The 17,319-nt window shown below is 35.1% G+C and overlaps 1 protein-coding gene across 5 annotated transcripts in view; it reads left to right on the top strand.

The window, feature by feature from the left end:
* The window catches only part of LOC105039929 (uncharacterized), a 49,014-nt gene extending 32,553 nt beyond the window's left edge, over positions 1-16,461 (top strand). For 2 of the 5 annotated variants that reach the window (XM_010916258.4, XM_029262967.2), the window contains 10 exons: positions 726-803; positions 920-1,013; positions 4,248-4,346; positions 6,935-7,152; positions 7,249-7,363; positions 12,363-12,494; positions 12,576-12,683; positions 14,836-14,945; positions 15,029-15,127; positions 15,468-16,461. In XM_010916258.4, coding sequence (XP_010914560.1) covers positions 726-803; positions 920-1,013; positions 4,248-4,346; positions 6,935-7,152; positions 7,249-7,363; positions 12,363-12,494; positions 12,576-12,683; positions 14,836-14,945; positions 15,029-15,127; positions 15,468-15,957 — 1,543 coding nt within the window. In that variant the 3' untranslated portion in view covers positions 15,958-16,461. Of the gene's footprint in view, positions 1-725; positions 804-919; positions 1,014-4,247; positions 4,347-6,542; positions 6,588-6,934; positions 7,153-7,248; positions 7,364-12,362; positions 12,495-12,575; positions 12,684-14,607; positions 14,727-14,835; positions 14,946-15,028; positions 15,128-15,467 lie in introns of those variants that run through there. The other 3 variants (XM_029262966.2, XM_029262965.2, XR_012137803.1) reach the window with 3 other exon arrangements.
* Positions 16,462-17,319: the final 858 nt, after the last annotated feature.

The following is a 17,319-nucleotide window of genomic DNA, read 5'->3' as shown; positions in this document are numbered from 1 at the left end:
TGGAGCTTTTGTCCAGATTGGAAGTAAAGAAGGGTTTCTTCTTCTTGGGCTTCTTGGTGTTGTCTTCTCTCTTTTCCCATTCCACCATTTTTTTTCTTTGCTTTATAGTCTCTATTTTACTAATCATCTTGCTTCCTGATTTTATTTTATTTTATTTGCTGGAGTCAAACAGATTCAAAAAACATATGTGCTGTTTCAGCTTAATGAAGCAATTGATTTTGAGCCCCCATGCGTATGCTTTAAGTTAATTGCTGCCTACAAATATCGGCTTTGAGACTTGATTGATCTTTCTTTTTTGTGCCCAATTTTCTGCTTTTGTCATGTGCTGGAATTTCCGGATAGTAAGTAAATCCTAATTTTTCTATCTGTTCTGCTATGGAAGCCTAGAACTTTTATCTAATCGTTCCAGCACTTTTGTTAGATTATTTTGTTTGCTGAAATTCCTAGATGGTACCCAGAAATTTATTTTTAATGTCCGTTTGTAAATGTTTTTTGGGCCCTTATGCTTGCAGAACTAATGCTAGGGTTGCATCAGGTTGTTGCAATTTGTGGTATGTGTCATGGATGGAGTCCAATAAATGTCACTCGGATCTTTTTACTTATCTGCAAGTGCATTCAAGTGATGATCTATCATAAATAACTTCTGAATGGTTTGCAATATCTAGATCTGCAATATTCAAGACTCAAGTTACCATTTGCAGTTTGACAATATTTATTACTTGCAGGGATCTTGCTGGTGAAGGCATATTCGACATCATAACTGACGTGTTGCAGAGTCAGGATAAGAAGCTTGTATCTGCTGGGTAATTGATACATACAAAAAGTTTTCTTCGTTTTTCTAATCTTTCTCGTCAATTATATTTCTTTTTTTTTTTTCACACATTTTGTTGGCTGATGCAAGTATTTGTTCCTAATGCAGGGCAGATATTCTCATTCTATTCCTAAACCAAGATCCTAATATTCTCAGATCATATGTCACTCAACAAGAAGGAGATTCCCTTCTCAGGTTTTTGGTAAGCAAGCTTAATTTTTTCTAGTCTGGCATAAGGTATAATGCTTCTTTGTTAACTAGTTTGTTTTTCATACTCCATAGTATACTTGCTGCCTTACTTAAATCATGTCATGTTTCTTCATATATGCTTATCTTCGCCTTGTATTACCAACTTTTTTTTTTTTTAATAATAAATTTGGCATGTAAATTATATGCATTAGTCCAGTGCTTTCATATGCTGGTACCAGATGACCTGGTCATTTAAATGCACAAACATGTCTGCACTGGTGTTTTGATTTTTTATTCAGAGGTGTCCCTTTATGCATCCAAAGCTCCTTTTTTTTAATGTTTTTGTGTTCCAGTCCCATCATTCAAAGGTTCAGTTGCTGATTTCTTCCTGTTACATCAACAGATACTTTATTTGATCATTTAGACTGGACCATCATTTGCTTATATGTGTAACTTATTGTGTGGATGTCATTTAATGATATTCAATTTGGGAAGGTGTGCTGCATATAAGAGCTGGCAAAAATGGTTATCATCTTCCCCTTTGATTATTATTATTTCTTTTCCTTTTTTTCTTTGCTTTTTCAAGCGAGTACACTTCCATTCTTATAGGTTGCAACTTGCAACTGTTCTTTCTCTTCCATTGACAAAAAACTGAAAAAAAATATAATGTGACAACATGGGTAATAGCTATGGAGGTGTTAAAAGAGGAGATGCTGACTATTTCTGCATCCAAGAATAATGAAAATGAAGCCTTCGATACTATTTATATGTTGTAGGTAGATGGATTTAAGTTCAACTCTTTAGGCTTTAGCAATGTCTTTTATATCAAAGGACTTGGTGCTACAGTTCGTCGAATCGTCCCGAATCGGATGGTTTAGGGCATGCTGAACCGTATCGGTGGCCTACCAGTATGGTTCGGGCATTTGATTTGGAACACTGGCGAATACAGAGAGGGAGAAAGAGAGGAAGAGAGAGGGGGAAAGGAAGGAGAGGGAAAGGCCGGGGGTAGCCATTGCTGGCCCATTGAGATTGTTGGAGGGCCACTGAGGCCTCTAGAACTCTGCCCTCTTCTGAAGAGACGAGAATAGAGGGGGGGGGGGAGGAGAGAAACGAAGGAGAAGTTGGAATCCTTGTAGCTGATGTGGAAGATAAGATCTTGGTCTAGATTTCGTTATAGTGGAATTAATGTTAGATCTATTAAAATCAAGGGTCTGTTGTGGCTTATGAAGCACCGGTACTCCTATTTTAGGCATGTACCAGCACTGGATATGTTTTCGGTGCGGGTACGTTTCCGGTGCAGCATCGATACTTCTCTTTTTACATTTTTGAGATTGCAAGTTTGTCCCTTGATGAACCAGATGTGGAGAAGTTTTTTGCTGATGATGTAGAGAATGAAGCAGCTGAAACTATTATCACTTGATTATCAAGACTTACTATTTTGATTTCTTCTACTTATTTAGACTGCTAGTTTTTTTCTTTTCGTTAATTGCGAGTGTTTGTTTATTTTTTATGATGATATTTATAAATTTAGTTGAGTTTTGAGAACTTAATTTTATTAATATTCGAATATTATATATATGATTCAGTTTTTTCATATATTTTTATTAATATTGAAATATTATATATATATTTAAATATTAATAAAAATATAAAATATCTAGTTGTATCCGTATCGTGATTTTTTCAATTTTTGTCGTATCGGCGTACCCATACCATAAAGTACCCGTACCACATATTGGTATCTATGCTTCCAAGGTTGTGGTTTATTTCAGTAGGACTTATTTTTCCCATATATTTGAATTTCTAATGGAATTAGCAAGACAAAAGCATAAGGGTATGGCTAACAATGGGGTAGGATAAGGTAAAACAATAGTGATTTTTGGTTTTTAGTGCATGATTATTTAGTTTATGGTTAGATGAATTTTAGGTTTAGACAGACATTAGTATTTGCAGATCTAGCTATAGCTTACCAGCTTTATGGCTAGAACTTAAGACCTGAATGCATGCTTCAGCTTTATAACATGTTGGCTTCATGAATAATATCTTTTGAATGTAAAGCACTGATAAGACTTGTATAGACCAAGTTATGATAACGGAAGTGCTGTATCAGGATTAGAAATGTAAATTCTATAATTTGACATCAGTAGTTATTGGTTTAGTTTAAGGGTTGTGATTGGTTTTGGAGAAGTTTTGGTTTCTTAGGATTTGAATCGTTGTTCTCCTGGATATGCAGCAGTATAAGACCATCCCAGGTTGTTTTGAAATGAATGAATGAATGAATGTATTGCCTTCTCAGTTTTATCTCCCATGATATGACATCTTGGATCTCCATGCTCTGTGCCTTGGCTGTTGACTGGACTGGCACTGTATGGTTTGGTACGGGTTCCTGTAATCCTTTTTTCTTCTGTATGCATCATCTGGTGCTCTCAAAATAGCTGTTCCAGTGCTGTTAACTTCAGCAAACATCCAATGCTCAATCATATGACCGAGTTAATAAAATTTGTAATTTTCCTCGCAACCTTCTTGTTGGTCAGTTGACCATGTAAATGGTTTCCATTGTTGATTTATATGTAATGGTTTATCTATGATCCTTGTTACTTGTGCTTACTTCGATCTGGCAGCCTTGCATTGCTTATTGATAAGCATTAGTAAATCATAGAGCATATACAGGTTATGATGTAAACTCATAAGCTGCATTTTAACATCTCACTTGTACTTTTAATTGATGTTCTTTAATTTATACATGGTCAAATACTTCACAGCGAGCGTGCCAACCATGATGTTCATATTTGTAGTTTATTACACATTGAGCTGGCAGTGCACATCTGATCATGGTCTCAAGTCCCGATGGGATGTTCCACGGAACATTGGGATGGGGTGCTATCCGAATGTCGGGATGAGACTGTCCTGTCGTTATCCTATTATCCCAATCAGCACATCTTGGGACATCCCTTGTCCCAAGTGTCAGGATGGGATCGGATGGTAGCATTTTCCATCCCATCAGCAGACCAGGACAGCCTCATCGCATGGGATGTAAAACTTTGCATCAGATGCATTCAATTCATCCTAATACCATAATTGAATGCAGCTATTTACAACTACTTGTCTCCCCCATGTAATATAGATGCTTATCTCTAAAATAAATTAATCAGTTTATTGCTAATTTCAGTGTTTATATCTGGAGCCATTAATCGTAATCTAGTGTTTTCCTAATGTGAAAGTATTTTATGGATCATTCCTTTTTCAGGTTAAGGGTATGATAACAGACTTTGGGGAGGACATGCATTGTCAGTTCCTTGAGATCATTCGCATATTGATGGACTCATACAGCATGTCCGGATCACAGGTGCTCTAATTAATAAAAATTCTTTATTTTATATCTTATATAATTTGCATAGTGGATTTGTTGTATTGCGACATGCTTGTACAGCTGTTTATTTATTATTTATGTCTGTAAGTATAAAGGCCTGCATCTTGGTTAGTCAACTCCAGTGCTTAATGGTAAATTCAGATTGTTTTTAATATTATGATGTTTTTGACCTTTTTGAAAATGTTCTTATATATATAATTTTCTGTTTTTGTATTTTGGCTCTCATGGAACATTATCTGAAACACTAGATGATGTCGATTGGAGCAAAGGAACATTGGGTGATAAGAAGTGTCTGATGTACACATTAAAATTGGGAATACTGAGATGCTATCTGTGATGAAGGACCTGGCTTTGAATAGGAAAATGAATGGTGGCACTGGCTTTTTAGGACTTGGTCAGAGTATTTGTGGAAGAGCTTGATTATGGTTATTGTGTCAGTTAAAAATGGTGATGTGTTAGCTTTGTATACCAAAAGTTTTCAAATATGATCCTTATACTCGAACTCAAACAAGCACATGGAAGCTCATTGATATGTTCTTTATGTTTTTAATATCTAAATTGTAAGTTCAGTGGTGGTATGCTGTGCATAACCATAGTGTATTCTGAACTCATGGTCGATGATCAAAAGTAATGAAGATTGTTTAATTTTTTCTCTCCCTATCTATCCTTTTCCTCATGAAATTACATAAAAAATGCACCTAAATTTGAGTGACCACACTTTTATAGAGTCGGTTAAGCTACTATTGGAAAGGGAGTGGAAAAGAAAAAAATGTGAGACCCCCATCTAACTCTCTCTAATGCAATTTTTAGTTCTTATTCTATTTTTCTACGTCAGGCCCATTTGTTGCCTCCTTGCTGCCCAAATTGATAATTTGTGCTAGAATGAAACAAGTTTTGGGCCAAGATTCAATTTCTTTTGGTTCTGACCTATTTGGTGCTTATGTGCTTGGCTGCATTAACTTATTGGATAAGGCTGAGAAAATTGGCTTGAAGGCTTGTCAATTCAATATTGATTCAATATCACTTGAATTGGCTGGTCAAGGGAACCATGGACAAGTATAGACCTTGACACTGTAAAATTGAGGGTTTACCTTATATAGCTAATGGAGATGCTAAGTTCATCTGATCATGGAAAGGTCATCTTCTGGCTGTGTGGTTGCCGAGGGTGATGTGGTGCTGTCTGCCAATTTGAGCATCTGAGTCTGTTAGATGGTTCTCTTGTAATTTCTGATTGATGTTTAATGCCTGTTTTTGAGCAGGCAAATTATGTGACTTTCAATTAATGCTGGGATATGTCAAGTAGTCACATGACTTCATAATTCATCATGTGAATCCTTTTAGTTTTTTGTGAGAATTGGACTCCTAATTTTAGGGAAAAAGTGTGTGCCTAGATATCTTATTTTGCTTACAATCAGAGTTCAGAGAGCCCTAGTCAGTTGGATTGAGTTTCAATTTTGTTTAGATGTCTGTGTGCAGGGATTACAGGATACTTGCATATCCATTTTTTACTAAACCAAATTCATGGTTCCTCATTTTTGTTACATAAGGTAGCTTGAACTGGTCTTTATTCTCTGGAATGACAGCTGCTTTTAAGTTAATTTGAGCATCATAACTGTCCTTCATCTTCTTGGCCCATTATAACATCTCAACTATCAAATACTAAAACCTAATACTTGGATTACATAACCTTCCTACACTAGAAACTTGCTTTGCAATAGTCAGGTTCTTAAACTTCAAGCTCCAATTCCTATCCCCCTCCCCGCCCCAACACACCCCCCCCTCCCCCCAACCAAAAAAAAAAAAGAATATTCAAGCTCCAATTCAGCAAAGTCAGATCCCTTTCATGCATCTGTTTAGGTGTCAGAGACTTATGATGGCCATTTTCTCAGAAACCTACGACTCCCCATCTTTCCAAGATTGTAGTGAGCCCATAACAGTCTCAATTTGCTAGGGTAATTCAATGCTTGTGTACATGATTATACATTTAGAACCTTTTTTAATCCTTTTAACACACGTGGGTTTTATTTGTTTTTTATTTTTAATCTTGTTTATGTTCTTTTTCTATTTCCTTCTTTTTATTAATTTCTGTGTTACCTTTCTAAAACTTGGATTAGATTGGTATTGAAATCATTGCCAATATTTACCAATGCAATGCGTTACCCTGTCACATAGGTATCAAGTCATCAAACACAAAGTTGCTTAGGGAAGGAAAATTCTGTAATTCAACTACCTTCTCCTTTTTTCCTTTTTCCTTGTTTATAAGGTACATCTTGACTCGTATATACTGCTTTGCTTGAGCTGAAAAATATGGAGATTTCATGCTTTGGATTTAGTATCTGCAACATATTCAGGTTTATTGATGCAGGTAACACATTGAATGTTCATTTGTAATTGGTATTTTTTTCTGGTCTGAATTCTTGGAAAAACCTTACCAGTGAAATTGGCTTGTAAGGATTTTTTTTCTATCTTTGTCCTTTTAGTATGTTGCATTCCTTTTTTTTAATTTATTTTTTGCCTTTACATTTACCTTATTGGTTATTAAATGAGTATTCTACTTGTTGCAGAAGGACACAATTATAGAGATTTTCTGTGAAAAGCATCTGGACCATTTGATAGATGTTATAGCATCATCTTGTCCTCCAAAAGGCAGTTCTCGAACAATGATTAAATCATCTGGCTTTGGTTCAAGGGTTGAAATGCCTGCTGCAACTAAGCCTGAAATCTTATCAAATATCTGTGAGCTGCTTTGCTTTTGTGTAATTCATCATTCCTACAGGATAAAGTGAGTTCAATGCTGATCCTCAATTGATATGTTGGTTAATTATTATTATTATTATTATTTTATAGTGTAAACATGCTTGCTTTTCTACCTTTGAAGGTGCAGCTTTCTTATGACTAATGCAATAGAGAAGGTCTTGTTTCTGACACGCAGAAGAGAAAAGTATCTGGTGGTGGCAGCTGTTCGCTTTATGCGCACTATAATCTCCCGTAATGTGAGTGGTTTAATTTGCCAACCAATAGGGGAACTGCAACATGCAAAATGATAAACATAGATAATATGTTTCTCCCATCAACACATTTTATGGATGCTGCATGAGAAAAACATTCCTAATTTTCTGTTATACTACTAGTTCACAAATGTTAAATTGCACCATCCAAGATGTTGATCTCTGGATCTAAAGTTATAAGAAATTTTAGATCATGTACTGAAAGTCTTAATGTGAGATATGTTACTTTTGTTTAGCATTGGATAACTTGTATGTGAACAAACTGAAGAAATGTTGGAGGTGGTATTTTAATATTGAAAAAAGCGATTTAAATAAAATGGAGTCATGCTAGAGGAATGATAAATGTATAGCGCGAGAAAAAGATGGAAAGATGTGGGTGAGGTATTACAGAGGGAAAAAATTATGAAAGATTTAATTGTAGTCTATACTGATCTCAACAGCTTGAGGTCAATAGAAAGATCAAAAAGGAAAAGAGGTATGGCCTAAAATAATATAGGAATGCCTGGATATCACTCATGATGAGGTATATTGGAGCTTTATTTGCAAATATTTGGATGGTTTTTCTACCCTGTATTTTCTGTGGCTCCAGAATTTTTACTTGGGAAATTCTCAGTTCTTGTGTGAATAGAAAAATTGCGTCTCTCTCTTGTAATAGAGTTTAATGAGGAGACCTCAGATTGAATTACTTTGCCTTTTAGTGCATTATATCATCAACAGAATATTGGTTAACTTATTCAAGTTTTTTTTGTTTTTGGTGCCAATTGTTCCTTCAGAAGTTTGAGCCACCTTAGACATGTTGATTATTATTTTGCAAGCCTATGTTCCTAAGCATCTTATTAATATGAAAGTTGTCCATTATGTAGTTGAACTCCTGTCTACAACAAGTATATAAAAGTCCATCGAAATTGGGGCTTTCATAAAGTTGTAGCAAGTAAAAGAAAGCATGGTTCTTGATTGTTAAACAAAAATGGTTGTCATTGTTTGCCTAGTTTTCCAGAGTCTTAAGTACTGGTTCATAATTTATTGTGGGACTTGACATGTCTTTTTATACTTCTGGGTTGTTAGGTTGCTATCCAAAGTTGTGGTTCCTGGCTTGCTAATTTATTATCACCATCTTCAAGACTCTTAGGAGGCGGTGGACATATTTGACTCCAAAAGAGATCTTTTTCATGCACTTGGCTGATCTGGTTTGTAGACCAAGTGATATTGAGAAAATTGGGGTCGGAAAATTAGTCTATGTCAAACAAGTGGTTAAGGTTGTTGGGGAACCCAGCTATCAATGTTCGAAACAATCTGTTTACCATTCAAATGAGCTCTCATTGGCTCTTTTCTAAGCAGCAGGTTCAGTAAAATGGCTATATAAGTCTTGTACCTCAGAACTTAGGGGTGGAGACGAGTTGAGCTGCTCACGAGCTACTTGAACTCGACTCGAGTCCAAGCTCGACTCAACTTGGCTACTGTTAAGCTCGATTAGCTCGAATAGTTTTTTGAGTCGAGCTCAAAAGCTCGTGCGACTATCCAAATTTATTTATATTTTTAATAATATTATTTTTATTTATAATATATGTTTTATTAGTAGGCTAAAGCTTGAATTCAAGCTCAAACTTGAGCTTGAGTATGGCTCGATTGATATTCCAATTGAGTCGAGTCGATCTTGAATATTGCTCTTTTTTTGTTTTTTAATGGAGCCAATGTCGAACTTGGGATATGAAGGTTCGATCTCGAGTCGATTTTCAAGCCCGAGTATTTTTGAATCGGGTCGAACTCGAGCTTCTAGCTACACGACTTGGCTTTTGGCTTGATTGCATCCCCAAATTCAGAACTTAAGGATGATTGCATTTAAAGATATGTCTTTAGGTACCAGACCGCATATAGCTCAGAATAGAGTACTTGGTGCAATATTAGTGCACCAGGTTTACTCATAGACTTAGCCAAGATAGGGCAATTACCTTGACCTGCTAGGTTGGTTGAATTTATCAATTCATGGGATGGCCAAATGGCCTGTTGGATCTACTCATACTATCTACTTGACCTTTGCCGTCTATTTGGTACAAAGGATGGATTGGAGGAAGGATGGGTAAGGGAGGAAGGATGCATAAGGGAGAGGATGGATGGATCTTCGAACCATGGATGAGAATAATTCACTTCTCTATTTGGTATAAGAGGATAGATGATATTTATACAATATTTTTACTAGATTACTCTTTGATTAATAAAATTGTTATTATAGTAGCACTTATTTATACTAAAGAAGTAAGATAATTACAAACTTATAATTTTTATAATTTATAATTATATAAAAATAAAAATATTAATTTAATTTAATTTCAAGAAAAGAAGTAGAGCTTGACCAAGATCAAGAACAAGTATTAATGTTCGTAGGGGGTCTAATTGTAGTTATTTGTTGATGCCATGCCCAGTCACTGCATGGGATGGCTCGCTGCATCTTTCAATTCGCAATCAATTATTTATGAATTAATTATATATGAATTAATTTATTTTTATATATTAATTAGATAAATATAACTAACTAGTTAATTTATTATTTAATTTAATTAATTAATTGATTTTATATAAATAGTTAACTGAAAAATAATGAATATAAATAGAAAAATAGAAGAAGCATTAGGGTTTTATCATAAAAATAATTAGGGTAGCTTTGTCAATGTAGAAACTCACCCCTTGCATATTTCATCCATCTTTGCATTCTTCCAATTTCAGAAGATGCAAATTGATGGGCTAGGATGGATGGCAATCCCTTATTTTCATCCATGTTTCCTAAAATTTTTTGAACCAAACAGTGGATAGGCCCATCCATCCTCCCACTCATAACCCCAACCAAACATAGGGTTAGTGCTGATGTAGTGTTGGATGACCCTTCTTTAAAGCCTAATAGGGTTGGAATCATGTACAAGCCTTATTTACCAAAAAGCAAAATGAATAGGTAAGAAATCACATTAATTACTTACTGTAAAAGTTACCACTTATTTAGAGTCTATAATGCAGAATTAGATATGATGCCTTTTGAATCTAGATTGATTAATAAATGCCATTTCTAGGTTATTGCGTAGCCCAGAATACATTTAATAGGTTGATTAGTACTTTAGTATTTCTAAAAAGTGCTATGAAGCTGCATATGCTCATGTGATCACTTGATGGCACCTCATTCCCTATATATGCTTACTGCTTGCGAGGCGCATATGCTGCCTGTTTGGCAGTATGCTGTCACATATGTGAGCTGCTTGACATTATGCTATTTTGTTTGCAGCATGCTTAGCATTATGCTGCTGCATACTTTTTCCCCCTCTTATATGAGCTTATGCGAGTGGTGCGGGTTTATTCGGTTGGTTTGTGGATGCAGGTTGCAAATAAGGTTGATGCAGGTCTTATTATAATGTTGTCGCTCTTAGGTATAGAATGCTAAGTAGTAACTGTTAGTGTTATTTCTTATTAATTTTGCCACTGCATTGTTGTTGTTATTTGTATTTTTATGTATTTCAATTTTTAATATTGAAAATTATCAATAGCATATGCCTCACATTATGCATGTACCTACACAGTTCCTGGACCACCTGCAAACCATGGATGTCAACTGCCGTGTCCGTGACCCAGGAACATGCAGAAAAGATATGCATCCATAAGTTTAGCTCCAATTAACATCCCAAAACAGAAACTTAGCACATACATTACTATTGATGAGATGACATAGAATCAATTATCTTCCCAATATAAATTTGAAATGTGGTTTTTAAATGTTGATATTTTAACCTTGATAAAATTATGATTCTTTGTTTCCCCAAATTGAGTGTTGCGGCACAAGCTTTGATGTATCATTCCATGCTAAGCCAGCTTTCTTGAACTTAACATTATGAGTAGTTTTTCTGAGCATTATCTAGTTACCGCAGAAATATGCTTTTTCTAATTGATTTTGATTCTTTTTTATCGAATCACTTAAGCATAGAGAAGCTTTGCTATGAAAACAATTCATCAATAAGAAAAATCTAGACCAAGGCATAATTAACATACTGATCCCAGACATGGGTATAACTATTGTTGTAAATCTAAAGTTTCAACATGATATATTTCTCTAGTTATCTTCTCATTGGCATATCTTGTGTGTTTTTTGGGAAGTTTTGTTTTCACCTTAAAAGAAATTGCAGTTCTCTGTAGAAAACATTGCCTTCTTCCCATATCATTTAGAAGCTTTGCAAATCCATGGAAACTTTGAAGGGTTTCTATTTGGTCGCATGAACTTAAAGGGTACAAAAATTGGCTGACAAGTCTTCGAGATTTTGTGGTAAGCTCCTTGGCACAGTTGTATTGACCTAATATTTGACTTTAATTTGGACAGTTGACATGAGATCTAAATAAAGCTGCATGTAAAATTCAGACTCTGATGGATCATTCCTTGATCCAAAAAGGTGACCAATAAGGTTTAATAGTCAAATGGACAGATTTCTCAATTATGAACCTCGGTTGACAGAATAGGGATCTGGTGCAAGTGCGGGGAAGGAGATATTTCAGAAACAATTATAGTAAGGAAGCACTAGGAAGTGGGTGTGGATTCAACATTGTGGGAAGATTCTGAAGCGAGTGCATTACCTGGTATTAGAAGATTCTGGCTGCTATGCAATGAACAGCAAATCAGCTTTCAACAACTTCAAGTTTCGCTTTGTTACTTTTGTTACATATATAGTTAATAACATGATGAATCTCTTACAGTGGTCACTATCATTCATTGTTTCAAACTTAGGACTTGCGATCTGTTCTCTGATTTCATAGATTTGCTTTTAGCTTGTAATCTCTGCTTGTGTGTTAGTTATACTGATTATTTATTAAAAGCGATGTACAAGTACGTTATTCGATATGGTTCTTATTATGTTATTCTTATATGTAATCTATTTGTAAACTTAGTCCATTGGTGGTGGTGTTTACCTCTGTTTACTGCTGGAGAAAAATAACACGAACTGGTTCTGATTTCCAGGATGAGCATCTTCTTCGCCATGTTGTGAAAAACAATCTTTTGAAACCAGTCATTGATGCTTTTATTGAGAATGGTAATCGCTATAACATGCTGCATTCAAGTGTTTTAGAACTTCTGGAGTACATTCGTAAGGTATTCAATTTTCAATTCTCTTCTATTGGATATGAGGATTTTGTTTACATTTGATGTCTCAGCTGTCCTAAATTTGTGCAGGAGAATCTGAAAAGTCTAATCGTATATATAGTTGATTTTTTCTGGAACCAGCTACAGAAGTTTGAGCATTTAGGGTCTATTCAGGCTTTTAAACTAAAATATGAACAGGTAAAATATTTGTTTCTATATGATTTTATGCATTATTTTCTGTTGAGGATTTGATCTGACACTATCTTGCATATGTTATTTGTATAAGTCAAAAAAATGCCTCTTGATTTTTGAGCATATGTACCCCTGCAAATGTGCCCAATTTCATATCTATCCCTGAAAAGTTCAACTTAAATATTTACCCCCAGGTCAAGTTCTCTTTGCACATTTGCCCTTGCCGTTACTCTCTATTAGACAACATAGTTAAACTGCTGTTGAAGCATTATTAAATTTATGAAATGACATTTTTACGCTTGTAGAACCTGCTCTAAAAATTATAATTAGATTCTGTTTAAGAGCTGAATTGAACCACTAACTATCACATTAAAATGCTGTTTAAGAGCTGAATTGAACCGCTAACCATCAAGTAAAACAATTTGGTTATGATTTAACATGATGATTCATTTTACTTATGCTGATTAAATTTATTTCCACTTCCACTAGCTTGTAATATTTGAATAGTCAATTTTTCTTTCTTGACAGAAAATTGAGTAAATGGTATTAGTTCTATCAGTTCTACATATTTTCTATATCATATACTAAAATTTCTTCCTATATTAATATTTTCATTAAATTTTTACGAAAAATTACATGATTAGGATTATTTTATATTTATTCTACTATAAAAAGTAGTATAGAAAATAGATCCATCTAATCTAAAAAGGTAATAATTAAAGAAAAAAGTTATTAATAACTATTAGACCTTTTCATGGGCTGGGTGGCCCGCTCAAGCTTGAAGCCTATTGGACAGGTTTGGACCAAGATTTTAGGCCTGCTGAGCTGGCAAGCCTGAAAAATAACCCCATTTAATAAACGGACTGTGCTTAGGCTTGGAAATTAAAGCCCGGCCAAGACCGTCTTGTTTCGAACTTCTTTCATTTTCTTTTGTTGTTTGTTTTTGTCTGATGTGTTTATAAGCTTAATTGATAATTGTTGTTGATATGCAAACTTGATGGGATCATGGACTTATTGTAGGTTGCTGGCAATGCTTAATTATTCATGTTTAGCTTTTTTTTTTTAAAAGCATTTTAAAGATTTTTGGCATTTTAAAAAAATAAAAAGAAATGGTAGGAAGCCCGAGTAAAGGCCGGCCTTGGGCCCGAGAACTAGGCCTAAAAGCCAGGTTGGATTGGGCTCGGGCCAATGTAAATTACGTTGACCTTTTAGCAAAGCTTGGCCCATGAACAGGTCTAATGGGTGTGCATGTTCTTTTCTCTTTGACAGAAAAATAAAGGATAAATATATTCCATCTTGTTTTCTGGATACTTGCAAAATTTTAATACTTCGAAAAACTAAACATATCAATTTTATCTCGAAATAACTAAAACATATCAATTTAAATCGTACTAAATAGTGAAGTTTTGAAATATTCAAAAGAATAAAATGAAGTATATTTATGTTTTCGAGCAAAAAGAATAATACATAGCCATTGATAAATTTTCATGTTAATTATTGGTTTAATGGCAAGTGGATCTATATTCTACACCAATTGCTCATATAAAATAATGATAAATCATATATTTTAAAAAAATTGTGAAAAATATGTGTAGAACAAGTCGAACTAATTATTATATTTTACATATTTTTAAAAAAAATCCAAGTTTGAAAATATCCAAAAGAATAAATGAAGTGTGTTTGTCATTTTTGGTCCAAAAGAAAAAAAAAAAAAGCATTCTTATGTTAAAAGCTAGTAGAAATAATTCATTCAATCAATACAAGAAAAAGTCATCATTATGTTAATTTGTTGTCAAATGTTGTCTTGGTGGTTAAGAAATATGAGTTTTACTTATTAGTTAGTGGTTTGATTCAGCTTTTAAACAATATGTTAATTTTAATTTTTGGAGCCAATTTTCATTTCGTAAATTCAATAACACTTTATTGGCAGTTTAATGGTGCCATCTAATGAAGTGCGACGGGGATATAAATGAAAAAAATTGGTCTAGGAGTAATTATGCAAATTGCGACTTTGCAGGGGTAAATACACAATGGGGCATTTTCACCAGGGTCAGAAACCGCTTTTAAGCTACAGCTTACATTTGTGCTTGGGATATCTTGTAGATGTAATTTTGGATTATAGCACTTGTTGAAGTTTTGTCAATTGATTACTTGACAGTCCATGGAGAATTGTGACACAAAGAACACTGCTGCAATGGCAGAACCCAGAAAAAGGATCGATGAACGGGCTCTTGAAAAAGAAGAAGAAGAATACTTCAATGAGGACAGGTTTGTTACATAGCTTCAAGCGTGCTTGATTAATGATTATTTAGTAAATTTAAATTTAAAATATTCTTTTGCTTTGTGTGCAGTGATGAAGAAGACTCTGCCTCCCAGTTACCAAACATACGGAGACAAAATACACGAACTAGTCTGCCTAATGGGACCAATGTCAGCTACTCATCTATTAGGTATTTACCAACACTTCTTTTTTTCAAAATTTGAGCATATCTGCCATAAAAAATTGATTTGTTGAGCGTGTGTATGCAATGCAAGTTGCCACATGACCTATTTTGACAATGTAACTTATATTTTTGACGTTTTGTGATGGTTAATAAAAATACTCCCATAGTAATCAATTACCATTGAACATGTAACTATCCCAACAGGTCGTCAATACATCTATGCTATCAGTTTGAGTAGGTTGATTTCATGGAGAATTTGGACAGTTTCCTTTAGAACCTACTTTTTCCTGTAGATGAATGCATCTTCTATTGATGCATCATGCATAGCATTTTCTTCATTTTGTAGGCCTGTTTCTGGTGGACTTGTTGACTATGAAGATGACGATGATGATGATGACTATAATCCACCACCTAGGAAGCCTGCATCTTCGACAGAAAGTGATGAACCCTTTACTGAGACTAAACGCAAGTCACCTGCTACAGCCGATAGAAAAGAGGAGGTTCATGAGCTTACAAAGAAGCAAAAGCTGGATCAACATGTGAATGGTGGTAAGATTGACAGTGGTGTTGCTGCTTGTTCAACTGGCAGGGCCAGTGAAAGGGAACCCTCACCTCCTGCTGCTTCACACACTACAGATGCAAATGGTGATTTGGATGAACACCATACTGATATTGAAACTACTGGTCCCGAAAGTCATAATGGTCTGCAGGACGCTATGGATACCAGACAGGCAGGTGGAGATGATTGTCCATCATTACCCATCAGCAATTCATCGCCTGAGAGGGTTATGAATGGAAAGAATGTTACTGATTCAGAACCGTCTCCAGTGCGATAATGTCATAGTTTCACTTATTTATTGATCTTAGTTTATTCTGTGGGTGAGAAATGAAGAGAAGGTAAAACTCAATGGATTTCCTCTTGTTTTTGAGAGGAGGATGAGATATGATCATGAAAATGCTCAAACCATGATTGAGGGGGGGAATAGCACGGGAGCCTGTCAACTTCAAGCGTGATTCCATCCTGGGTTGTAATCGGGTAATATTATTGACAGCAAGGAGCCCTCGAATCAGAAAATGGCAAACAACCTGCTCTTGGCTGTGCTGCACAAATATGACTTTTGCTGTTTCGCTTGTAAAACGCTTATTAAGTCTATACATCTTTATTTGTGGGCTATGACAGGAGCACCAATATGTGCTTATTTTTCTCCAAAAATTTTGTGAGGATGTTTAAGTTGATGATATTATAGTAGAACTGTAGGTTGGTTACAATAGATGTGAGTATCTCAATTCAAAAGGTAATGTAATTCATTCTTCGATTAAGACTAGATATAATTTCTGCAGAGATGTTTTCTCATAACATGGTTCTGACTTGATATCAAGTCAATAAATTGAACTTGAGCGTATGTTCATTATCACTTTTGTAATTATGCATCATCATAAACAAGCTTTTGATACCGTCTAATGAGAAGTATTAGATTGTTTGAGAACATATCAGGATGCTGGGGTCCTTTCTTTTTTTTTTTTTTTTTTAGCTGAAAAAAAAAGTTCTCATTTTTTTTAGATCTTCCGCCAGTGCAGTGCTTATGAGCCTACAACTTTCTGTCACGCATGCTCTGTAATTTTGATTATATTGTGCCTGATGATTTGTCCTGGCAACGGAGAGGCCATGTATGCTTGCAGATATTAAGAGATGGACTGTTTCTTGTGTATCTGAAATCTGCAGCTTCCGTTGATCCATTTCTTTGTGGACAAGCGACAAAATTAGGTAGTGCACCGTAACTCTTGGTCAAGTCGTCTTTGCATGTGTACCATATTACGATGCATCCATCAAGGCAAGGAAGAAAATCTTCTTACTTCACAAGCTTGTTAGCATTCTCCTTTGACAAACTGAGATGTTAGGATTCCCTCTATGCTACTGATATAACCTGGCTGTTAATTTAGATGGGTAATGAAAAACATCAAGAATCTGCTGATGAGGTGCCCAATGATATCGTTGTGCGTTCCAAAGCTTTAACAGGAAGCAGTTCGAGCAGGTGGACAGAAAACATTGTTGGAGCTGTGTTTCCTTCCTATCAGCTCGTGACGCCGCATGTTAAGATTATTTCATCATATTCTCCTACCAACCTTAGATTTCCACCAAATCTAGGTTTACTGGTGATTGTAGGTGTGTTTCTGTACTGCTCTAGCCGGACTTTCTT

This window comes from Elaeis guineensis, chromosome 1 (genome assembly GCF_000442705.2).
Source record: "Elaeis guineensis isolate ETL-2024a chromosome 1, EG11, whole genome shotgun sequence".
In the NCBI taxonomy this organism is placed as follows: Eukaryota; Viridiplantae; Streptophyta; class Magnoliopsida; order Arecales; family Arecaceae; genus Elaeis; species Elaeis guineensis.
This window is presented reverse-complemented; position numbering and strand designations above follow the sequence as displayed.